Source organism: Patella vulgata, chromosome 2 (genome assembly GCF_932274485.2).
Source record: "Patella vulgata chromosome 2, xgPatVulg1.2, whole genome shotgun sequence".
Lineage (NCBI taxonomy): Eukaryota > Metazoa > Mollusca > Gastropoda > Patellidae > Patella > Patella vulgata.
In genome coordinates this window covers 34,206,225-34,232,284 of record NC_065880.2, presented here as the reverse complement: position 1 = coordinate 34,232,284, position 26,060 = coordinate 34,206,225, and the positions used below count along the sequence as shown (strand labels likewise).

Below are 26,060 nucleotides of genomic sequence, written 5' to 3'. Positions count from 1 at the left end.
TGGTTTAATGAAGACAGGAATACGCCATACAGCTTGCTATATCGAATTCTAACTGCCAAGGGATCTTTTACGTGTACACATGGGACCTTGGTTTATCATACCATCCGAATGACTAGTCAGCTGTCCTGCACCAATGACAAGGGGAAACCATGCCGGAAATTCCCAATAAACTTTCTCGGCCAACACCGGGAGCAAACCAACGACCTCCAGGCTAGCGAGCCAGCGTCTTACTCACTTAGCCAATTAGTCTAATTAGGATAGAGCTTATCCTTATGACTAGTCTAACAGCAAGTTCAGAAATCTTAAAAACAACTCTGTCCTGTTGTGTAACTACATCGTTTTGATGGCAAGAACAATAATTCTGTAATTCATTAACGCACAAATTTTGGTAAGGTTTGTGTTTATGCATCTTTAATTATCGGACATTGGTTGGATCAACGGGCCATAACTCTAGAATTACCTTTGCAGAAATGCACAAATTCAATAGAGACCAAATAACCACATTACTAACCATATTAATAACCATTTTGTTAAAATTGGTTAAGGATTAGGGCCAACAACTCCAGAAATGCTTTTGTGAAAATGCTCAAAGTCAATAAGGACCATTTTTACCACAACACCAATAGAAATTTTATGAAAATCTGTCAAAAAAAAACTTACTCTGTAGAATGAGTATGAGTATGGTCATGGGCAATAACTCTGGAACAGTTTATGAGAAAACACTAGAAAGGTATCTTTCTTTACCATTTTGTGAAAATCGGGGGGAGCACTATACCCTTTGGAATAAGTAGGAATACAAGTACAGTAATAAATGTTGATCAACAATCAGTCAGAAACAATAACTCTAGACTACTTTTGCAAATATGCTCAAGAATCGACACCGATCATCTTTTGTTGTCTGATACTAACTATTCCTTAAAATTTTGTGAAAATTCTGTAGAACAAGAATGTGTAGATCACAGGGGCAACAACAGTATTCTACCAAATGAACATAATATATATAAAAAGGGGGGAGAGAGAGAAATGGGGTTTAACGTCCACACGACACAAACTAGGTTATTTCGGGGCTAACACATGATTCAATTTTATTTCAATAATTCGCGTGTGCGTAGGGGTCTTTAGCAGTAAGAGGAAACTGGAGGACCCAGAGAAAACCCACGAGGTTGGACAGGCGACCCCTACTCCTTGTCACGTACAACCAGGGAATCGAAACCATGCCAGTTGACTCAATGACAGACCATATGATACACCGCGCGCGTGCTAACCATTCGGCCATCCAAGCCCCCTTATATATAATAACCACAATTATTAAATATGAGAGTTGATTCAGCATAATATATATCTTATATTTTGATCAGATGACAAACTACTAAATATAAACATTAATGTTCATGTACTGTTTGGACTATAGCATTGAGACTGACTTTGCAATATTTTCAGAACTGCTTGAATATGTCAAAAAATGTGAAGAATATTAAAACTACATACCATTGGGCCTTCCTCTAACCCTTTCTGGAAACGGCACTTTCTCAAAGCTGTTATGCTTGATTGCATCTTTTATTGACAGTATTGGTTTAGAATGTTGTTTGTAAGATACTTTAACTATTTCTGATGCTGCATCAGCTATAGACCTAGATTCTATTAGATAAACAATTTTGAATTTCCAAAAATAAATATTCACATTCAGGTATATATCTGAAGAAGTATTTTTTTTTTAAAGATTAAAATATTGGTAATTAATTACAAGTTGTTGTCCACCTGTTGTCATGAATCTCGTAGGAATAACAAAAAACTAACAATGTATTTAGGCATAATTTGTTTTACTTACCAGCTATGACCACTGCAATGATTTGGCCAGCATAATGCACAGTATCAGTGCATAATATCTACAATGTACAAAAACAACAAAACAACAATGAAAAATTTGTCAGTACAAGAGACTTTTCACATACAGCCTCTACTATCGTCTACATACTTTCATTTCATTTTCATTTTTATGTCATTTATATTACACAATAGTAACATGAAACAACATCTTTAAAACATTTGTGTTTTATAATTAAGTGCCTTAACTGACAATAATAGTTATATCCAAGTCAAATCAAAATAAAGATCTAACGAAAGGATAGCGTAGCCTATTGTTTTGTTTTGGTGGGTTGAGTGTAACAAATAAAAGAGAATCTTTGTGTTCAGATGTTTAATCAAGTCGTAAATTTAAATCAAATAATCAATTTTTTTTTAAATCCTTGATTGAAGATTTGGTAAATATAAACTATATTAAATACCTGTAAGTCTAGATCTACAGGTACACCTAATGATGGAAGATATTGATTGATTCCACCTTTTGGTATATCTTCTACTGTTACAATATCTATTACACCTTCAGTAACCTGTAATAACATAATACAGACCTGAAAATATTGATTTTTATTGGAACTGACAAAATGTCAGACACTATTGAAATTGTATCAACATATTTTCAGGTGGAAATAATAGCACAAATTCCTTTTTTATTATGACTATGAGTGTTTTCTCTTTAGTAGGGTTATTAGTGATGGATTTTAACTTTTCATCAAGAAAAGATATATTAAATAAAATGTGGTTTAACGTCCTATTGTTCTGCACCAACTGGGCTAATGAAGAAGGGCGTATGCCATACAGTGTGATATAAGGGAAATTTTACCCGGACAGCAACTCTATGGCCTACCCTTATTTCTAATTCCAACTGTCAAGGGTTTTTTTTACGTGCACGCCAATGTGTACACAGGACATCGGTTTATCATCCCATCCGAACGACTGTACGTTGAACTTTGTCTTGGTCAACACCGTGATCGAACACAGGGAATCCAGGTTAGCGAGCGAATGGCATACTCACTGAGCCACCGTGGCTCCCCAAGAAAAGATATACCATTGACTAACATCGCTAAGTAGGTTTCAGTCTTGTTATTTGCCTGGGTTTTGTATGAGGTTTCGCCGAACAGTTTCCCAGAAAACCAGAACAATTATTTGTAAAATATTGTACAACAAATTTGATACTTTATCCAAGTATATAACATTGATCATGTTGTTATTCCACTGATTATTCACTGTTTTAATTTAACTGATGCAAGTATATTGTTTGTTTTTTTGAATAAATACAACCTACCAAAGCTTGTGAAAAAACTATATTTGTAATAGTTGAGTTTGCTACTGTTGATAAAACTAATCCAGCATACACTTCATCTCTATACATGGGCATATCATCCACATATATCACTTCACCACATGCCTTAAAATATAACCAAACAACAAATCATGCTTTTAATATCAATACATTAAAGACAAATTCCCATGAAAGTACCCGTATGGCAAATTTGATTTATATGGTTATAAAAATGGATTCTATGAAAAACATCCAAGGCACACATAGGACAAAATGTAAGGGTATCACTAACTGGTAGTCTATTGGCTTGTTGTCTGCTCAAGTGATGTAGGAAGTGCTTGGTATGGACTAACCAAATGGTTAGGGGTTGTCATCAATTAACTGTAATGGTTAGATTTTATAATCTGCTATCTGCTTGAGCCCCTTTGACAATCTATCTGTCTATTTTCTGAAATTGTAAAGAAAAGTACTGACATGTATATACCTGTGCCAATGATGCTAATTTAACCATTGGTTGTTTCAGAGGGTAGTCAGTTGTATTAGTTTGGTAAGATTGTTGACCGGATGATATCCCACGTGAAAGACTGCACCAGTTTTATTACTAGCTAATGTATCTTGATTCATTATACCTAAAATTGTCTGAAATATATATATAATGAAAATCAAAATATTTCTAGACTGGGTTGTTCGTAATTACTATGGCACAAGGTACTCAGCTCTATATATGAAGTTAAAATATGTCTTTTTTTAATTTAATATTTTCCTAATTAACGAAACCAATTAAATCTAGCTATTTGGAGTTAGATGATACATATCTATTTCAAAAATAAGTAGGAGAGAGAGAGAGAGGGAGGGAGAGAGAGAGAGAGAGAGAGAGAGAGAGAGAGAGAGAGGAGGGACCCGGAGAAAATCTTCAAGACAGGCGACCATACTCCTTGTCACATACAACCAGGGAATTGAAACCACACCGGTTGACTCAATGACAGACCTTATGATACCCCCCATCACCGCAGAGCATCTGAATACCACTAGCAGGATGGAGGACAATGGGACATACAGGTGTATTAAAAATAGGACAAATAAAGGAACTATAGAGATGGAAAGGTGGCATAAATGTCTACAAAATACTCACTTTATAAAATAGATTTACAGCCAATTGACAGCGGTATGTATATGATGATAGCAATATATTCTCATCTTCATGTTTTGTAGCGAACTCTTTCTTTAATATTGATACAGCCTCTACAATAAACAAAACCAAAATATAGATACAACCTCTACAATAAACATACCAAAATATAGATATATACAACCTCTACAATACACTAAAACATATATAGATACAACATCTACAATACACAAAACCAAAATATAGATACCTCTACAATACACTAAAACATATATAGATACAACCCCCACAATACGCTAAAACACATATGGATACAACCTCTACAATACACTAAAACACATATAGATACAACCTCTACAATACACTAAAACACATATGGATACAACCTCTACAATACACTAACACATATAGATACAACCCCCACAATACACTAAAACATATATAGATACAACATCCACAATACATTAAAACATATATAGATACAACCTCTACAATACACCAAAACACATATAGATACAACCTCCACAATATACTAAAACACATATGGATACAACCTCTACAATACACTAAAACACATATAGATACAACCTCTACAATACACTAAAACACATATGGATACAACCTCTACAATACACTAACACATATAGATACAACCCCCACAATACACTAAAACATATATAGATACAACATCCACAATACATTAAAACATATATAGATACAACCTCTACAATACACCAAAACACATATAGATACAACCCCCACAATACACTAAAACACATATAGATACAACCCCCACAATACACTAAAACACATATAGATACAACCCCCACAATACACTAAAACTAACCTTGAATCACAGAATCAGTTACCATTTTATTAGTTAAGTAGTGTTCAGTATTCACAGCATGAGTCTGAAATAATAAAAAGCAAACAAAATATCACCTTATTAAAAGATTTGGGATGATCTGGATTTTCTACATAAGTATATTAACAGAATCATTTAGTTTAATTTTGATTTTTTAAATACTTACAATAACATCCAATCCTCCATATACTATAGAAGGTTTATCTGTAAATTGTCTTCCATCTTCGCTCAATTTAAATCTGAATCCAGCATTTACATATGCATATACATTCTGAAAACAAAAGTCAGTAGGTATATGTGCAATCTTTCAGAGCTTCCTGGTACTGATTTACTTTTCTGAGTATTGTGTAGTGTTAGGATGGAACCAAAAAACGAGGTACGTCCATGCACACATTGGAGAGAGAGAGAGAGAGTGAGAGAGAGAGGGGTTTACCTCCACTTGACATAAAATAGGTCGTTTTGAGACTAAGATATGTTTCAATTTTATTTCAATAATTCACTTTCGTGTAGGGGTCTTTAGCAGTGGGGGGGAACCGGAGGACCCAGAGAAAACCCACAAGCTTGGTCAGGTGACCCTACTCCTTATCACTTACAACCAGGGAATCGAAACCATGCCAGTTGACTCAATGACAGACCTTATGATACAGCGCGCATGCGCTAACCATTCGGCCATCCAACCCACCCTTGCCCCCATTGCAGTGCTTGACAGCTGGAATGTGTGGAAGAGTAGAAAGAATCGTTGCTGTTTGACAGAAGTTTTCAGCTTTACATTGCACAATATCGTGTACCCATAGAAAAAAAAAAAAAATTATTAGCATTGTGCAGACAAGATGCTAAACCCCATTCCATTCGGCACCAGTCCTGCTTTTTGGTTTCTATTTGGGAATTCTGCTTATTATTTGAGACAAACACAGAGAGTAAAATAACTAATGATTTTATCTGGTATCCTACGCCATACATGTACTAGTATGAAATCAAGTTGTCCATTTAGAGATGGCTATGTCCTTATAGCCAAGTATGACTGGCACTTCCGTTTCCGTCCTCATCCTGTGCACCGTCATTCCTTTGCTACCTTGTATACTGGTATGTTGTATTATATAAAGTATTATATAAAGTCTGCCCAACCTGAAGTTGTCGTTAGTATTATTGGTTCATATTTTATTACTGGCACTATGAAAACATAATGGTATTACCTGTGACCTGGCCATTATTTTAAATGACTGATAAACTGTATTTGTCTGATGTGGATAAAGATATAATCTTATGATCAGTTTGTTTTTTATGTTGATTTGAAGGAATTCCATTAATGATAACATTGACAATGTTCCTGTCATCAAATCTGAAAAGAAATGAAATGAAAGGGGGTTTAAGGTCCTACTGTTCTACACTGACTGGGCTAATGAGGACAGCTAATCTGAAAAGAAGCCACATATTTTTATCTTCAAACGAACACAGTAATATATAAGAACATTTTCAAAATAGTGTTAATCATTTGTTCGCTTTTATAATTAATCAACATCCAATATCATACCTTGGACTCCAATGATTGCACCAGCGGCTTCTAGCACTACAAAAATATCAGAAGGGAATTCTGGATGTTCATGTTTCATCATGAGATTACCAGCCCAACATCCAGCCTGCAATTGAAGTAAAAGTTAAGGTGGTATTCATATAATATTAGCATATCTTGCTACACCCCAACCCATCCATTAGATGATTAGTACCGACTAACTAGTCACAGGGGATAAAAATAGGTTAGTAATTTCTCTCACATAAATATCAATCAACAAAGGTACCCATAGTTCACAAACATAAAAAGGTAAGTCTACTTTCATGGAAACACCTGTAAAATCTAGGTAAAAAAAGTAAACCCTCATTATATGGGAACATTGGGAACTCTTGTAACCACTGTTAATTTACGATTCAGATAGCACTATTCCCAGGTTTAAAATACACATATTTTTCAGTTACATTTCTTACTTACATTTCTAACGAGGACATTGCCGATCTTTTTCAGATGTTGAGAAATATTGGTGAAGTAAATGAAACCCTGGTGGTAAGATTTTCTATCAGATAAAATTGAAATTAACCTAGTCAGTGTTGTATTTGCTCCAATCATTACACAATTTGCTGATAACTGAATAAAATAATGTACAATAATTAAATAAAAATAAAATAAACTGAAAGTTTAAAAAGTATGAAAAAAAAATCACTTTTAGATTTCACATATCACATAAAAATTGGAATCAGACTGTTAATAACTTGCGAGACAATTCTAACAAAGATCAAACTGGAATAACCAGTTAGCTTGGCATGTTCACCTGATGAATTCTACTTCCTATCACACTAATTTTCAAAGGTAATCTATCCTATTAAGCACACTTAACCGTACTTAACACCCAAATTGGATAACTATAGATCCAGAGCTGGTACACTGGAAGATTAAAGATAACAAGGATTACCTTTATATCAATGAGTTCTGGTATGTATCTTATGTCAATATACATATCACTGACAGACGTTTCTTTGAACACACCTTTAATTTAAAATTTATATAAATGAACACCATATAATTTAAAATGTACATATATTAACACTGTATAATTCAAAATGTACATATAACTAGTCTATTTTTGACCTGTTGATGGATATTTGTAAAACTTGATAGGTAGGTAGAAAATGAGAAACACTCATTAGAATTTGGAATATTTTGAGCATACATAATAGAGTTATCTCTTGTTCACGTTTTGATTTACAATGTTTGCACCTGTTTTATATTAATTTATAACTACCACAGATGCTGTTGCCGTTGGTTGTCCTATAAAGGTGACTTGACAAAGACCTGCAATGTTTTATATTATAAACTGTTGCTTGACCAAATACAATTTCCCTCCTGTACGCCTTCTCTATTGCACCAGTTGCCTTGACAAATATGTAGAAATTAATGTAAGCACCATACCTGAAGATGTGTAACCAAACACATAGCGAACATGCTTTCCAGAATTCATCTGAACAATTTGCTGAAGCTGATTGATGGTGTGAGGTCGAAACCATCTACGATCTGTAAAACACTTTGAAGGACGGACTTGATGGCATTTGGGACCACGACATATTTTGTTTGTTTTTGAGCACATATTCTTATCAAGGTCTTCTATATCAATACAGCCACCTCCAGGAGTCTGGGAATCTGTAGCGAATGATTTCATTGCATCTAAGATTGGTCTATAACCAGTACAACGGCAGATATTTCCATCAAAATTATCTTCAATGAACTCCTGACTTGGTTGGGGATTTTGATGAAGCAGTCTGTTAAAAAAAAAAAGGATGGGAAGTGGGGAATTCAGGTAGAAATACAAAGATATACAGAAAGATATACAAAGATATAGAATGATATATAGAAAGATATAGAATGATATATAGAAAGATATACAATGAAATATATACAAAGAGAGAGAGAAATGGGATTTAACCTCCACTCGACACAAACTAGGTCATTTCGGGACTAACATATGGTTTAATTTTATTTCAATAATTCGATTGCGTGTAGGGGTCTTTAGCAGTGGGAGGAAACCGGAGGACCCAGAGAAAAGCCACGAGGTTGGACAGGCGATCCTACACCATGCCACGTCTGATTAAAGGAGGTAGATCGCTAACTCAGTATCATCTACAGGCGACCCTACTCCTTGTCACGTACAACCGGGGATTCGAAACCACGCCAGTCGACTCAATGACAGACTTTATGATACAGCGCGCGCACGCTAACCATTCAGCCATCCAACCCCCCCCCCGGAAATATATACAATGATATATAGAATGTTATACATTGATATATAGAAAGATAATGTTAATTGTCAAAAATCACCTGACGAAATGTATCTACCCTTATATGGGAATTAGAATTGATGAAAAAGGGGGTCACATATTGTAGAACCATAGAATATGTACTGCAATTGGTTGAAGTTAGGAATTTCTATTTAGACAGAAGTCCCCAGTACGAGTGATCTGAAGGACAATTGCTTGATACTGATATAATACATACCCATACATGTTCATTACCATACCAGGTGTGCAATAACCACATTGAGAACCATTCAAATCTGAAATCCGTTTCTGTATTGGATGTGGTCCTGATGCTTGATCACCTAGACCTTCTACAGTCCATATCTTCCAACCATCAACACAGAATAAAGGACACAGACACTAGAAATGTGAAATCATAAATTGTTAATATATATATACACATATTTCAATACGATATCAGATAAATAAAATATCATCTTAATTTGCATTTTACGACACGATTCTTATCAGCCCAGATATTGTCCATGGGAAATCTAATCTTTCCGCTTCTAATAAAATATCTCCATTTCATTCAATATATTAATAAAGCAAACATATTGGATGGAGCCTCTAACTAGGAGTCAAAATAAAAAATCCAATGATCAAAATCTGTAAAACTGGTCAATAAGTACAAACTGTTCGGAGCAGAGCTGTAGGACGTTAAAGCCCAATTCATTTCTTTTCATTTCAGAAATTGTTCGGAAAAGAGCATGCCTACTTTCAGTCCCATATAAAAAATCTATCTAAAAATAAATAAAATGCTTCCCTTTTCACATTGGGAGCCTGTGATGGCTCAGTAAGTGCGAGGTTTGTTCTCTAACCAGGAGGTCGTAGGTGCACGTAAAAGAACCCTAGACAGTTGGAATTTAAATTAAGAGTAGGTGGTAGTGCCACTGTCCGAGCTAAATTTCTCTCATAGTGTATGGAACTGAATGCAGAGTTCTAACTCTTAAACTGGAGATGCAAATGCTGATATGCTTACTTCAATGCAACTGTTTGTCGTGTATTTTGTACACGGTGAACAGTCCATTTGCTGATTACACTATTTTGCCTATACCGTTTTTTTAGGACTTCGAATTTTGTTTAATGGTTTGGATTGTTCATACTTGGTTTTATTTTATTTTAACTTACACATGTTAAATTGGCTACTTACCCATTCATATTACTTTCCATTATTACTCTTAATTTAGTTTGTGACATTTCACTAAGCGGTATATATCTTTATAAAGGCAACATAATTCTACAGGGTTCCCGCAGCTTCGTCAAACATTTTTTCAAGGATATTCAAGGATAAAAATACGTCAAATTCAAGGATTTTCAAGGACATTTTTTAGCCTAAAGTTACAATTTTTCATCTTAAAAATAACCAAAACATTACCAACTATCATCATAATCTCATATTTAAAAGGAATTGAAGACATTTGAAACAAAATTAAGGATCTCAACTGAAATTCAAGGATATTTTCCTATTTCCGCGAAATTCAAGGATATTCAAGACCTTGAAAATGAAATTTTAAATTTAAGGATATTCAAGGATTTTCAAGGACCGCGGGAACCCTGTTCTAACGCTCATTATAAAAATCGATAGGGTTCCGCCTATCATGTCCTAAATGCTTCACACCAAATTTGAAAAGAAATTGTCAAAAACTGTAACCTCTTATTGCATTCACTTGCCAATTGTTGAGGACAGACGGACAAACAGGGTGACGACATCATACGCCCACACAGAAATGAGAGATATTTTTCAATATGTTGGGATAGGGGTATGGGCCTGACCGGCTTTTTGTCCCATGGCTGTCATTGCTATCAACAGCCCTGTTGACTATCAATGGACTGCATAAGTAAACAACAAGCTCACATTTTGCAAGAGATGGATGGGGAACTGGGAAAATCAATAGGATGCATCCTCTCATTGTCTGATATGTACCAAAATCAAACTAATCCAAGAATTTTTAGTCCCTAACACACATTTCAAGTTTCATCTGAATCGGACAAAATTTGTCACCTCTTGAGGGTCCACAAACTTTGCACATATTTCAAATTTTGAGCAAATGGCAGGGGGCATAACTTCAGAACGGAAGGTCCGATATAGTCCAAAATTGAATAATTGTCACCTCTTTAGGATCCACAAACCTTGTACATATTCGAAAGGGGCCATAACTCTGGATCGTATGTCTGATGTACACTAAACTCGTCTAAGATCCTTAGCATATGTTTTAAGTTTCATCCAAATCGGACAAAAATTGTATTTTGATCCTTAACATATATTTTAAGTTTCATCTAAATCTGATAAAAATTGTGGTCCAAAACCTTGGTATTACATGCTTTTACGCTATTTGCGTAAAGGCGAGCAGCCATTTTGGCAGGAAGTAATTATGGTGTAGTGGTGATACAAAATAAAATGAAATGAAATCTGGTTTAATGTCCAACTGTTCTGCTCCGACTGGGCCAATGAAGACGGGCATACACCAGTGTCCTATGAGGAAAATTTTGCCCGGGCAGCGGCACTATGGCCTACTCTTATATCAAATTCCAACTGCCAAGGGATCTTTTATGTGCATGCCAATGTACATGCGGGCCTCGGTTTTTCGTACCATCCAAACGACTAGACAGCTGTCCTTGTCAGGCCAGCTGTCCAGTTCGGAGCAAAACAGTAGGACGTTAAACCCCATTTCATTTCATTTCATTTCTATGGATTAAAACATTTTGTCTGGAGCCACTCTACTTTGTGCGATATTTTTCGGGCATCGATTATTATTTGTCAATGCAGATGTAACAGTCGGATTGGATGATTGGAATTCGGGTCACCATAGAGAGGGATTTCGGTTGCAAAACCATTGGACAACTTTGAAGTTGCTTAACTCACGGGCTAGAATAGCAGAAAAACGCATTTGCAGCAGTTAAATTTTCAAAATTTTCTGGGGGAGGGCGAGGCCCCAGTACCCCGGGACGATTGATTGGTTGTTGGGGTACCCCCGTACCCCGACACTCTACAGGTCACAATTTTCACAAAATTCAAATTCAACCGTAATGATGGTGTAACCGCGATATGTTTGAATGTTTTTTAAAAACAAATAAAAATTAAGCGGGTCCTCAAGCTAACAATGTGACTTTTCATACAATCACGGGCCATAATCCAGGAAGTTAAGATCTGATATTCGCCAATATCAAACGGATCCGAGATCTTTGGGGTATAAGCATACATTTTAAGTTGCATCAAAATCAGATAAAAATTGTAACCTCTAGAGGGTCTAAAAGCTAGGGGCCATAATCTATGAAGCGACATTCCGATACCTGCCATTATCGAAAGAACCGTCCTAATCGTATAAAAATTGTGACCTGTAGAGTGTCCACAAACAAAATGTTAACAGGCGGACAGGGGCGACGACATAATACATACACAAGAAAATGTTGACATGTAAAAAAAAATATTACCGAATTAATAGAGAATGTCATTGCCTGTTGTTGATTTGTAAATGATGGTATTGTTACAGTCACAGCACAGACACCACAACCCCCTTCTCTACACATAACTTTAGTTCCCTTTAATCCTAAAACATCTCTCAAATACTCGTTCAAACTTATTGTTGGTGACAACTCATTTTCTGAAACTAGTACATATAAATTAAATTTTTGCTCTAGAAAATTATTGACAAAATGTGACAAAGCTACAAAGCCAAATAAGAGATAGAATATAAAAAACATATCTTGTGTGCTAACTAAGTAACCAAACAATAACTAATGTATGCCAGATAATAACTAGATCTTTACATATAATAACTACCTAATGTGCACTAGTTAGTTATATTGTGTGCTCCAGATAATAACTACCCGGTAGTACCTTTCAGTTAGTAACTCTTGACAAAATAACTAGTGTGAACTGGTTAGTTACCTGGTGTGCTCTAGATAATAACTAGCACCTGCCAGATAGTAACTCTTGACAAAAAACTAGTGTGCACTGGTTAGTTACGTGTACCTGGTGTGCTGTAGATAATAACTAGCACTTGCCTGATAGTAACTTGTGGCTACAAGATCATAATAACTAGCACTTGCCAGATAGTAAAGTGGCCCCAAGATAATAGTAACTAGCACTTGCCAGATAATTAAATAGCTAGTAGGTTCAAGAAATGAAATGGGGTTTAAAGTCCTACTGTTCTGCTTCGACTGTGCTAATGAAGACGGGCATACGCCATACAGTGTGCTATGAAGGAAATTTTGCCCAGACGGCAGTGCTACAGCCTCTCTTATATTGAATTCCAAATGCTAATAAATCTTTTACATGCGCACCAATGAATACATGGGACCTCGGTTTTTCATCCTATCCGAATGACTAGACAGCTGTCCTTGTCAGGTCCTCCGTCCTGCACCATTGACAAGGGGAAACCAAGTCGGAAAATCCCGATGAACTTTCTCGGCCAACACCGGGATTGAACCCACCTCCAGGCCAGAGCCAGCATCTTACTCACTTAGCCACCGTGGCACATAATAACTAGTACCTGTCAGATAGTAACTTTTGGACACAAGTAGACAATAACTAGCACCTGCCAGCTAATATGCAGGGCATGTCAGCTAATAACTAAAGTCTGTCATTGAGTGAACTGGTGAGGTTTCAATTCCCCGGTTGTAGGTGACAAGGAGTAGGGTCACCTGTCCAATCTTGTGGGTTCTCTCTGGGTCCTCTGGTTTCCTACCACTGCTAAAGACCCCTATGTGGAAGCAAATTAATGAAATAAAATTGAACCATATGTTACTCCCGAAATGACCTAGTTTGTGTCGAGTGGACATTAAACCCTATTTCTCTCTCTCTTTAAGCCATGCAAGAGGCAGAATATACTTTTTAAAGAACATATTGGCCTTTCTCAGTTTAGGAGTTCAAAATCACCCTTAATTGTCCTTAATTTAAATACAAAATCCACAGGAAAAATCTTATTTAAGGAAGTATCAATTGGTAAAGAAAAGCAATAGTTGTCAAATGTATGCTAGCTGCTACAATAAAATAAATTGTATTACCTGCATATTCCAGTCCGTTTATATGAAATGAAACTGAACAGTTATAATCCATTATATAAATCTAACTGAAAAAGGTCATAATAATAATAATGATTATGCATTAAAAAGTGCCTTGAGATTTTATACCCAGCCATCTTTGCAAATCCATAGATTTCTTGCAATTTTATGAATACTTGATTATATCAAAAAAATTAGTTAATTCACATAATTAGCAAAAATTGTATTGTAAACTGGACTGTCTATTTATAGTATCAATACCTTATTATTATCCAAAACTGACAGAATTCTTCAATTACTTCGATATTAATGATTAAGTACAACAGTTTTATGTAACAGTACTTATGTAGTATATACTAGTTTATTCTGTGTAATATGTATTATTAGATGCCTGTAATTCTGTCTATGCATGCTCTCTTTAAAAGATGTCTTGTGGCATAAACAACTTACATTATATTATCTTTGGACTACTGTACTATGAACCTGAATATGACTATAAATGTATGAACCGTGGTAAATTATAAACGGATTTCTTCGATTGTGAACAAACTACTGAATAAATGTTATTAAAAACTTGCCTATGTGTTTGAAATCACTTCCCGTTGAATAAAATCCATAGCACAATTAAATTTCCCAACGAAAAAAATAGTTCTCTCTTGAAAAGTCAATGTTTTTGCTTGTATTTTCGAAAGTCTCCATCATGCACTTGTCACGTGGTGAGTTGTAATGCATCGTAATATCATGATTGGGGGTAAAGATTGACAAATTTTAACAATCACGTGTGCTGCTATCAAAACAGCACACGACCTTTTCGAGCGTTTGAGTTTGGGCAACAAGATAATATTAATTCAAACAATTAATTGATTGTCAGTCCCATGGTAGCCTATGTCAACTCTCCATAGGACCAACTATCACCTGGGTTCAGAGATGAACATTTTCGAAGTTTAGCAATCTATTGCTGAGCCAAGGGGCCAAGACCCAGAGATTTTCGTTTATGGGTGTTAGTTGACCCTATGTATTATTCATCAACCTAATTACTGTCCGAGTCTTGGTAAATTTTAAACGGATTTCTTCGATTATGAACTTTAAACTACTTAACTTTGGTTATTAATATTATTATAAACTTACCTGTGTGTTTGTAATGAACTCCCATTCGATAAAATCCATTGCACAACTAATTATCACAACGATGAAAACAAGTTCTCTCTTGAAAAATTGAAATATCACAAACTTTTCCCAGAGAAAAATACCAATATGGAAGATGGTTACGTCACTCTGCGGAAGATATCATTTCGTATTAGGGGTGACAGCATAGGTCGAAATTCAAGTACAATTACGACAAGAATCCATGACCACTCGGACCAAAGACCACTCGGTTGAAGACCAGTCGGACCAACTGATAGACCACTCAGCCCAAACAAATAGACTACTCGGACCATTCATAAAGACTATTCGGACCCAACAGAAAGTCGACTCGGACCAATAATAAAGTGTTGTTTTAATAAATTGATAATTGCGTTTGTTTTAATATGATTACTCGAACCAATAATAAAGTGTTATTTTAATAAATTGATAATTGTGTTTATTTTAGTATGACTACTCGAACCAATAATAAAGTGTTATTTGAATAAATTGCTAATTGTGTGTGTTTTAATATGACTACTCGAACTAATAATAACGTGTTGTTTGAATAAATTGATAATTGTATTCCAAATCGCAAAATATCGAGAACCACACTTGTAGTCACGTTTAAAAAGGGGCATATAAACGTCCGGTCTTCGTATTATTATGTGCTGTTTATATTAACGCATCAAGGGCGGATAACTTGAAAACGTGTCTCTCCCCCCCCCCCCCCATATATAGTAACCCAGGGGTTAGTGGGGTAGAACGGAATGAAACCACTGGGGATACCGCGAATGTGGAAAAAGTAAAATTAGGCTATCAGACAAGAACAGTATACCCGTATATGTAGAAACTGTCAAAAGTCTGGACATACCGAGTCTCATTGCAAGAGTAAAGAAAAATTAGATTGATATTTTTTTTGGCACCATTATTAATTAATTTTAAAACTAATCGTTGATTTATTTTCCGTACACAAAATTGAACCAAACAACTCTAAATATACGAATTCCGTATAAGAATTATTTGCTTCTTTGTATTGTGATTTAATAATAAATAAGTAGCATATTGCCTAGCCTTATAATATAATTTAATTGGTCCGACTGGTCTTGTTTTGGTCCGACTGGTCTTAGTCCGAGTAGTCTTTGGTCCGAGTGGTCTGGATACCTGCGACAATTGGCATTGAGTTTGAGCGTTCGCACACATAACTACCCGCATTCCTGTATTTAGTTACCGTCTTTTACATTCTAGTAAAATCTCTGCAAATTTTATAGCTTTACTTTTTGAAATATTTTGTTCTAATTATTTGATTAGCGACTCGGATGGGATTATTTACTTTTGAACACGCATGCCGCACAAACACAACTATACATTCGTTTTACGGGCTTTATCACACTTCGGTCAAAACTGTCGAATCGAGAATTAATGTTCCGCTTCTTACGGGGCCATACGGACTTAGTAGCATTATATACCCACCCGGGCACCTAATAGACACGCTGAGGGCTGCCGCAACACGCTTAAAGATGTTACTGAAGCGGTTATTATTCGATCGAAAGAATGCGTATAAAATTAAAAATACACTCAGAGAATTCGGAGTTTAAGCTTCATGATCCTTGTTAAATTATTTATAACATAAAGAAGATAGGATATTTATAGTTTATACATGACTTTATTTTTACGAGTATCCATGCAATCAGTGATATTTTAATTGTGAAGAAAATTTGATAGACTGGCGATCAATGGTTTCCATATAAATCTCCTATGTAATTGCCCAGTTCGGAGCAAAACGGTAGGACGTTAAACCCCATTTCATTTCATTTCCTATGTAATTGCCTTCAATTGATATTTTTCGTCGCCCAAACCCATATACGATCAAAATGATCGCGCTGTCAAACTATCTTTCAATGTTAACCAACCCCCGCAACAGGTATATTGGATTCGACCAATACGTCACGAAGACATTGTTGACATCGACTCTGTCGTGGTATGACTCAACAATGGCGGCCATTTAACTTCTTTATTACTAATCAAGCATGCGCATTAACATACGCGGCAAATATGAATATATAATAATTGATATTATTACACATCAGAACATTTCCCCCCTTTTAAAATAAAGTAAGTCAATACATACAATCATAGTATGTCTCAAACTAAAGTCTTAAATAAAATGAAAATACAGCTCAATACTTTTAAGCATAATTTAACTGTTTTAATAAGTGTACAGTTTATCTGTATCTGAAAGGTTTCCGTATAATACGACCATATCGAGTTCTAAGTGGTTGTGGTAGTTCGGGGATATAGTTGTTATCAACTGGCAGATTTGGACGCATTATATTCTCAACTGGCATATCCATGTCTAAACAATCATCGTCGTCATCATCCATGGGTATATTAAAGTCATCGTGATGATCTCCAATAAGACGAAGGTGACGCCTATTGCGACGATAAATTCCACGCTTTGTCTTTACAATGTATGATCTGGGTTCTGTAGCTTTATGTACAATTATTCCTGGGATTAGCCATTTTTTATCATTGTCAAGTTTAATAAAGACTTTATCATCAGGTTTTAATTCGGATAACTCTTTAACTCCATGAAACCGATTAAAGTTAGATTCTGACTTGTTTTTATACAATTCATCTTTCCCTCTCACCCTTTCTAAATCAGGCCATTGAGGTTCTAAATTTGTTGGTAAAGTAGGTAACGTTGTACGTAATTGACGTCCCATTAGTAGTTGAGCTGGACTGCATTTAGTAGCTTCTATTGGGGTTGCTCGATAATTCAGGAGAGCGATGTGTGGATCGGGCTGGTTAAGAATGGTCTTAGCTGTTTGGACCGCTCTCTCGGCTTCCCCATTTGCCTGTGGATAATGTGGACTGGTCGTAATGTGTTCTATACCATAACGATTACAAAAGCTGTTGAACTCATGCGACACATATTGTGGACCATTGTCCGAAATTAACTGTTCTGGGATACCAAATCTTGCGATCACATCTTGAAACTTGGATATTAAGCAACGACTTGTAGTTGTCGGCATATAGATGATTTCTAGGTATCTCGAAAAATAATCAATTATTATTAAATATTGTTTATTCTTAAATGTACAAAGATCTGAAGCTATTCTTTGCCAAGGTCGATCAGGTAATGTACTTGGAATCAAAGGTTCTTTGTTTTGTGTAGGTCGTTGTTTTAAGCAATATAAACATGAAGACACTTTATTACGGATTTCTGTCGAAATCTTCGGCCACCACACGGACAAACGTGCGCGTTCTCGGCATTTTGTGACACCTAAATGTCCTTCATGGATGCGGTTTAAAATACCATCTCTTAGTTGTGACGGAATAATAACTCTGTTACCATAAGTGAGTACGCGATTAACACTGCTCAGTCGTTCTCGAACAGTAAAATAGGGTTTAACGTTTTCTTGAACGTCTCTAATGTATTCAGGCCATCCCTGTTGAACGTAATAAAGAACACTCTTTAACGTAGGATCTTCCTCGGTCATTCTGCGAATCTTAGTAAGTAATTTATCTGATGTCGGCCACGAAGAAGTTATCAAATCAACAAACATGCGAATTTCCTGTTCTTTACTGCTGTCTTCTGCATTATTTAAGGGACTACGACTTAAAGTATCCGCCACCAACAATGTTTTCCCTGGAACGAACTCAGCTGTTGGATTAAAACGCATTAATCTCATCAATAAACGTTGACATCTAATAGGAACCTGATCAATGTCTTTACGGTTAATAAGAGGCACCAAAGGCTTATGATCAGTTAATAATTTATACGAATCAAGTCCGCAAATATATCTGGAAAATTTCTCGCTCGACCATACCGAAGCTAGGCACTCTTTCTCAATTTGGGCATATCGTTTCTCAGCATCTGTCAAAGTACGAGAACAGTAGGCAACTGGCTTCCAATCAGAATTATGCTGCTGCATTAAGACACCTCCAATTCCATACTGACTAGCATCTGCACTTATCATTGTAGGTTTACTAACATCAAATAATGACAATACAGGAGCGCTACTTATCAATTCTTTGACTGTTTTAAAAGAGTTTTCTTGGGATGAACCCCAAGTCCAAACAATATCTTTCTTTAAAAGTTTGTTAAGAGGTTGTAATACATCAGACAAGTTCGGTAAATATCGACCTAAATAATTAATCATGCCCAAGACACGTTTCAATTCTGTAACTGTTTTAGGTACTCGTAATTCCTGGATAGCTTGTACTTTATCTGGATGTGGGCTAATGCCACCTGAGGTGACAACATGACCTAACAAATCAATTGAGGTTTGACGTAGGGTACATTTATTTTTGTTTAGTTTAAGTCCTGACTCTTTAATACGTTCTATGACGGCTGAAAGATTGCGATCATGTTCTTCAAGCGTTACTCCAAATATAAATATATCGTCCATGTACACTGCTACTCCGTCCAAACCTGTCAATAATTCAGACATTTTTCTCATAAATATTTCTGGTGCACTGGTAATTCCAAATGGTAGCCGTTTAAATCTGTATCGTCCATTAGGTGTAATAAATGTGGTTAATTTGGAGCTCTCTGTATCAAGTGGTATCTGATAAAATCCGCTGGATGCATCTAGACGTGAAAAGTATTGACTTCCTGACATTTTATGTAAAATATCTTCTAATGCGGGTAAAACATATCTTTCGCGTTTAACGCCTTTATTCAATTGACGTAAATCGACACATAATCGAACACGACCATTTTGTTTTAATACCGGAACCACTGGGGCACACCAGTCGGAAGGCTCTGTGACCTTTTCGATGATATCTTGATCAATCATTCTTTTTAATTCTAATTCAACTTTAGGTAATAACGGAATTGGTATTCGTCTAGCTGCATGTACAGAATATGGAACAACATCTTCTTTCAGTATTATTTTTACTGGATCCCCTTTTAAGAGACCTATATCTGCAAAAAGTTCAGTATCAATTTCAACACTGTCAACCTTACAACTGCTATCGTTTCTACGTATAAGTCCCATCCAAACTGCTGCTGTGCGGCTAAGCAGATTCTGAACAAAATTACCTCTAACAACGTAAATCATAATGTTAACAGTTTTGTGGTTGTGAACAAGGTTTGTTATAAAATATCCTAGGCAATCTAACCTTCCACCTGGACTTCCAAACTTAACATCAGACTTGTATAAAATAGGACGTGAACGCAACTTATTAAATGTTAATTCAGATATTACAGTCGCATCGGCTCCAGAATCAATTTTAAACTGAAGTAAGGTGTTTTCAACTCTCAATGAAATATTCCACGCCGGCTCTGAATCTTGCAAACAATCTGTGGATGTCAATGAACCAAGAAAAAACTCGGTTTGATTTTTATCAGGAATCACTAAAGGGGAACAACTGCGGGTGGCTTCATGGGAATCTACATTACTGATTAAAGGGAGGGTACTACAGTTTGGTTCGTCTTTCACTGTCCGGGTTATCTCCCTTATAGATTTTGTCTTACAGCACACTGCAAAATAGCCTACTTGATGACATTTCCTACACTTGGAATAACTAGCTGGACAATATTCATCTAACCAGTGTTTACGACTACAACGTGTACAATTTCTTCTATTTTCCCGGTATTCTCTATACCTGTTTGGATTATAATTATGATAATAATATCGCTGTCTTGGATTCTGAAATTGCCTTGAATTATTGTTACTATGATAATGATGTCCCCCTCTGAATCTTCCTCTGCCTCTAAAATTGTCATCTGAACGTCGATGATATGCTCCGTGAGTCTCGGACCTTCGTGCTATTGCATCTATTTCTCGTTTCATGGTACGAAAATTATTCATACTACCACTACTACCGGTACTCTCTTCACTTTTGGAATTATTTTGACTTTTAATTAGTTCACTGTGCCTTGCTAAACTGATAGCAGATTCTAGCGTTAAATTGTGGGTCATTTGCAGTTTCTGTGAAACAGTCTTATCTAATACGCCTATTACAATTCTGTCACGTATGCATTCGTCTTTAGTGGCACCAAAATCACAATGCTCAGCCAAATCATAAAGTTTACGAACAAACGCTTCAACCGTTTCTTCCGCATTTTGGACACATTGGTGAAATTTTGACCTTTCAAATATTACATTTCTCTTTGGAATAAAATGATCATTAAATTTCTGCAGTACAACATCGTAATCTTTCTTTTCATCGTCATTTCTAAATGTAAAACTTTTAACCACGTGCTCCGCCTCGGGACCCATAGCATAAATCATTGCGCTAACCTGCACATTTCCATCTTCGTCGTGAAGTTTCGTTGCAAGGCGATATCGAGAAAATCGCTCCCTCCACTCGAGCCATTCTGACGGGCGATCAAACCTGAAAGCTTCTGGTGGATTAAATTTGGCCATTTTATTCGTTCAGCAATCTAATGCTCTGACTATTTTGACTTTTACTTCTGACACCATGTCGTGGTATGACTCAACAATGGCGGCCATTTAACTTCTTTATTACTAATCAAGCATGCGCATTAACATACGCGGCAAATATGAATATATAATAATTGATATTATTACACATCAGAACAGACTCTGTCGAAATTACAAGTAAATTTTCAAATTTTTCAAGAGAGAACTTGTTCTCATCGTTGTGATAATTAGTTGTGCAATGGATTTTATCGAACGGGAGTTCATTACAAACACACAGGTAAGTTTATAATAACCAAAGTTAAGTAGTTTGTTCATAATCGAAGAAATCCGTTTAAAATTTACGATGGTTCACACAGTAATATTTATCGTATGTATATACACCATTCTAGTAAAATTTAACATGCTCGTGTAAAAATAAAAGACCCAGTCACAGCTCTGCGAGATTAAAATCGCAAAATAAATGTAGTAAAATCTCCGAAAAAAACGGCAAGATAGCGCCTAGCGGAGCGAATTTTCTGAAACTGCAGTTCGAGTTTGAGAACTAGACACCCTGAATCAAAATCAGAATTGTGTGATTTTTTTAAACTCTGCGGTTGGGACTTGCATCACCCCACCCAATGGTCAGTAAAAGTACCGGATTTCGGGCACTTCATTTTGCGGGATTGAATAATTTTATTATATCTCCTTTTATAACCACTAAAATTTTATTTTTTCCATCACTTGTACAATGTCAAGACAATTTGACAGACGCAAATGCGTTTTCCCGGCGGGCATTCCATGTCAAGTGTACACACTTTTATGACACTCTGTCTCCGATTTTAACCTAACTTACAGGGATTGATGTCCACCCTGAAAGAAAACACTATCCCAATTTTTGAGTCATTTGGCTTCATGGGACCCATTTTATGGGTCACCAAAGATTTGGGCCATCCGACTGACTTCGCAGCTTCTATCAGCCATAACTCAACACACAGTTGTCTGATCTCGATGATATTGGTATCAAAATACATAGCAGACTGGGTCCTTTCATTTGATGTTCTGCGATGATTTTGTCAGAAAAACATCTTTTTGTGCGACCTTTGACATTGAACCTACCAGGATGACAATCAGGCTATTTTTTTGCCCAGAAATGACATATCCTGTAATCGTCATACACACCAAATATCAGAGTGGTATCTCCATGCATGGGAACACGGTCAAAATGATCACCAATGATGGGTACCCCTACATACTATCCGCTTTAAGGGACAAAAACACTCTTGCTTGCTTGAAAGCTCCAGAAAATAAATAATATCTCTATCTAAGAAGTACTAGATGTTTAAAATTAAGTGTCCTACCTGTTGTGTAAATTATCCATTACATCCTATTTTACTTGTCCAGAGGGTTCGAAAATATTTTTAAATCGAAGTTTCATTTGAAAAGGTTTACGTTAGACGTTTCAAACCATTATGTTGAATTTTTCAAAAATTTTAAATAAGGTGTGTTAAGATGAAATTTGTATCATCAAATAATTGAAATATTCTAAAATAGTACAATTTGTTGACGAGAATAAAGATTGGGACATATTATTCAGTTACAACAAGAGTGGTATTGAGCCTTTAAGCCGTCACATAGTTATTTATTTTCACCACAAGAGAACATTATTATCAATGTTTCTTTGACAGAGCTTTACTTGATTCGGTCATTTCATGTTTAGAAAGTCTATAGGTGCATCCTTTGTTGGTTCGACTGATAACAGTATGTCCGATTTATCTAGCATCAATTCATCTGGGATCTCAGTGAAAACGAAACTGGGGGCTGGCTCAGATGGATCCATAAAGTTAAAGTAGCTAAGTCTCTAATTCAATATCATCCAAAATCTTCGACATTGAAAACACGACTTATTTGTCGGTTTAAATCAACATTGATGTTGTGATCTTACCGGGAAAAGATGGCCTTCTGATATCCAATATTTAAGACAAAATAAACATTTTACATTTGGTACACGAATTGTGTACCATATAATGCGTTTCAGCGCTATGTGTAATAAGGGACTCGAAAAACGAGGCTAGGCATATTCCACAAGTCATGTCAAACGGTGACGCTATATTCTTATCTGGAGAGCATGTCCAATAAATGCTTTCGGCATAGACTGGAATAACCACAAGCTAGAGATTGAAATTCGATTGAGAATACTGGTGTATGTCGCGGAACCTAACTGATTAGAAATTACAGTAAAAACAGAAACGATTGAATGTAAATCAATTTATATACATTCATATTACATTATTGTATGCATTCCGACCCATTTGTGTCAATTTCTAGGTCCCAAATATTAGCGACTTGGCTCCTTTAAACTTAATTTCTCTGGTTTTCTGCCGGAATTCCGTAATATAACCCAGCCACCAATGTCTTGTCATATTTAGCAGTGACGTAGCCAGTTGAATTTCCGATCAATAATGGGGCTGAAGCCACAGGTGTTACAGCCTGAATCACTGAGTACTTTAGCGATGACATCCCTGTACGTTTCCAGTTTCGCTATTTCATTCATCTTCGATCTAATCATCATCCTCCCACTGCTTAAAAGACCCCTACGCTCAAGCGAGTTATTGAAATAAAATTAAACCATATGTTAGTCCTGAAATGACCTAGTTTGTGTTAAGTGGACGTTAAACCCTATTTTTATCCCTCATACTCTGTGGGTTTGAAACCCTCCCTTCGATCACCCCATATTGGTATTATATACATAAACTTGTAGATATTTCAAAGTGGCCCAATAGATTTAGATTTGTTTCTGCACCAAATCAGTAGGGTATACCTGTTTATGTGAATTGTGTATTTGTTTTCATTGTTTTAAAGAGTGGCCAAGTTAAAGAGTGGGCAGACTAACACAAGCCACAGACAAGAAATATCAAACCCAGTGTTCGACCTTATAACATCCATTCAACATTTTGAGACTAACATATAATGATATATATTTTTATTTCAGTGGAATATGAAACTGGAGAAAATTGATGAGGTTAGGCAGGCGATCCTATTCTTGTCATGCACAAGCATGGTGTCGAAACCACACAACTTTACTCAGTGACAGATGTTATGATCTAGAACCCCACTACCTCCCGCTCCATAAGTGGTAAACTAAATGATTAGACCCAGAAAATATAGCCCATATGAATTTATATTAAATCTGTGTTTCAATAAATTAAAATTAAACAATAAAATAAGCTTTTATTAAAGAAAACTTAACAATAAATAATTTATATGCACATTTACATATACAACATGATTTCTATCAAGAAAATAATATAACAATATGACATCAATTATTCATTATTTCTTTCAAGTCAAGTTGGCAATGAGGGCATCCGACAGGCAACAACATGAATTTTTTGACAGAAACAATCTCGTAAGATAATATTATGCTTGATATAATAAGATGATTGACCATCAAATAGGTAATTAAGATGCAACATGAAGTACATAAAAATAGACTGTTGCACATAAATATAACACAAGCTTGGCTTGGTACTCAGTTACCAATGCAAGTTTAACAACAAAGGTAGCATTACAAGACAAGTTGACATATGTGCACTACCAGCTCTGCCATGCAAACTGTAACCAGATTATTTCGGGATTCTTTTGAAACACTACAACCAGGATAATAACGTATAACCAATTATCATAAATCTGGAGCATAACTCTACAATTGTTTTGGGGAAATTCCTGAAATTGGATTGAGTAGTGGTATGTTCCCTTTTAAATATGTCGAGGCCTATAAGTAGCTGACGACATATCATCATCTAATGGATCCTAAATAATCGTCTACCTACATTGTTTTATCTATCGGTAGCCATCATGGGCAGGACATAAAACAACAGATAGTGATCTTTACCCCATTTCTGACAATTCCTGGCAATTGACCAGAGCTTAGAATGAGAACCTTTGAGATAATATATATGTTTATCAAGTCAGGTCTGGTGCAATAACCCCGGAAATGCTTTTTAAAAAAAAATTCTCCTCGTTAGGCAAAAAACACCAATTCCTGGAAATGTGCTGAAAGTTGTTCATAAAATTGGTGTATAAAAATTGTATAAAACATTTCTTTATCTAATAATTTACATCTTTATCAGACATTCTACCAATAATATTTTTTACTACTATGTGTATACCGTTGGACGGAGGAATCATATTTTTATTTTTTATTTTAAGTTTTTAAAAACTGATTTAGGTAATAGGATTATTATTATGTTAAAGCGGCAGTTTTCTTGGTTATATTAATAGATGATAGACGTGACCATCTTCCAGACTTTATAGGTGGTAATTTTCCCGCTTGTTTATCTTCAGATTGCCTACGACTGGATGTTTTCTTTACCAAAGGTTCATCAGCACCATAAAGGGATGAGTCGGGACGAACCAGAGAAAAGTCCATTGTTTTTAATTGTTCCTGTGTTAAATTATCACTGGTATATCCTTTACTTAACATTCTATCACTTAATGGCAAATTTTTAGGCATCTGTATTGCTCGTAATTCCTGTAAAAGAACAATTTAAAAGTTGATGTATTGACATAGTTTTCCAG

At 35.7% G+C, this 26,060-nt stretch overlaps 1 protein-coding gene and 1 long non-coding RNA gene across 7 annotated transcripts in view; one reads left to right on the top strand and one right to left on the bottom strand.

The window, feature by feature from the left end:
* The window catches only part of LOC126812430 (xanthine dehydrogenase), a 32,779-nt gene extending 17,436 nt beyond the window's left edge, over positions 1-15,343 (bottom strand). For 2 of the 4 annotated variants that reach the window (XR_007675926.2, XR_007675927.2), the window contains exons 1-17: positions 15,112-15,343; positions 13,987-14,051; positions 12,412-12,587; positions 9,176-9,336; positions 8,096-8,442; positions 7,599-7,672; positions 7,121-7,273; positions 6,668-6,773; positions 6,330-6,475; positions 5,303-5,407; positions 5,119-5,182; positions 4,275-4,384; positions 3,627-3,781; positions 3,146-3,268; positions 2,286-2,390; positions 1,829-1,886; positions 1,489-1,638 (exon numbers count right to left, since the gene is read on the bottom strand). Coding sequence is in view for 1 of the 4 variants with exons in the window: in XM_050538822.2 (XP_050394779.1) it covers positions 1,489-1,638; positions 1,829-1,886; positions 2,286-2,390; positions 3,146-3,268; positions 3,627-3,653 (463 nt within the window). In the remaining 3 variants the exon portion in view is untranslated. The remainder of the gene's footprint in view (positions 1-1,488; positions 1,639-1,828; positions 1,887-2,285; positions 2,391-3,145; positions 3,269-3,626; positions 3,782-4,274; positions 4,385-5,118; positions 5,183-5,302; positions 5,408-6,329; positions 6,476-6,667; positions 6,774-7,120; positions 7,274-7,598; positions 7,673-8,095; positions 8,443-9,175; positions 9,337-12,411; positions 12,588-13,986; positions 14,052-15,111) is intronic. The other 2 variants (XM_050538822.2, XM_050538823.2) reach the window with 1 other exon arrangement.
* Positions 14,830-25,737, top strand: LOC130010946 (uncharacterized). Of its 3 annotated transcripts, none has more exons than XR_008786234.1 (3): positions 14,830-14,983; positions 24,472-24,615; positions 24,827-25,737. It is a non-coding gene; the product is annotated as an uncharacterized LOC130010946 (long non-coding RNA). The 3 variants fall into 3 exon arrangements; XR_008786233.1 differs by lacking the exon at positions 14,830-14,983 and adding an exon at positions 21,691-21,780; XR_008786235.1 differs by lacking the exon at positions 14,830-14,983 and adding an exon at positions 23,671-23,738.
* The last annotated feature ends 323 nt before the right edge of the window (positions 25,738-26,060 follow it).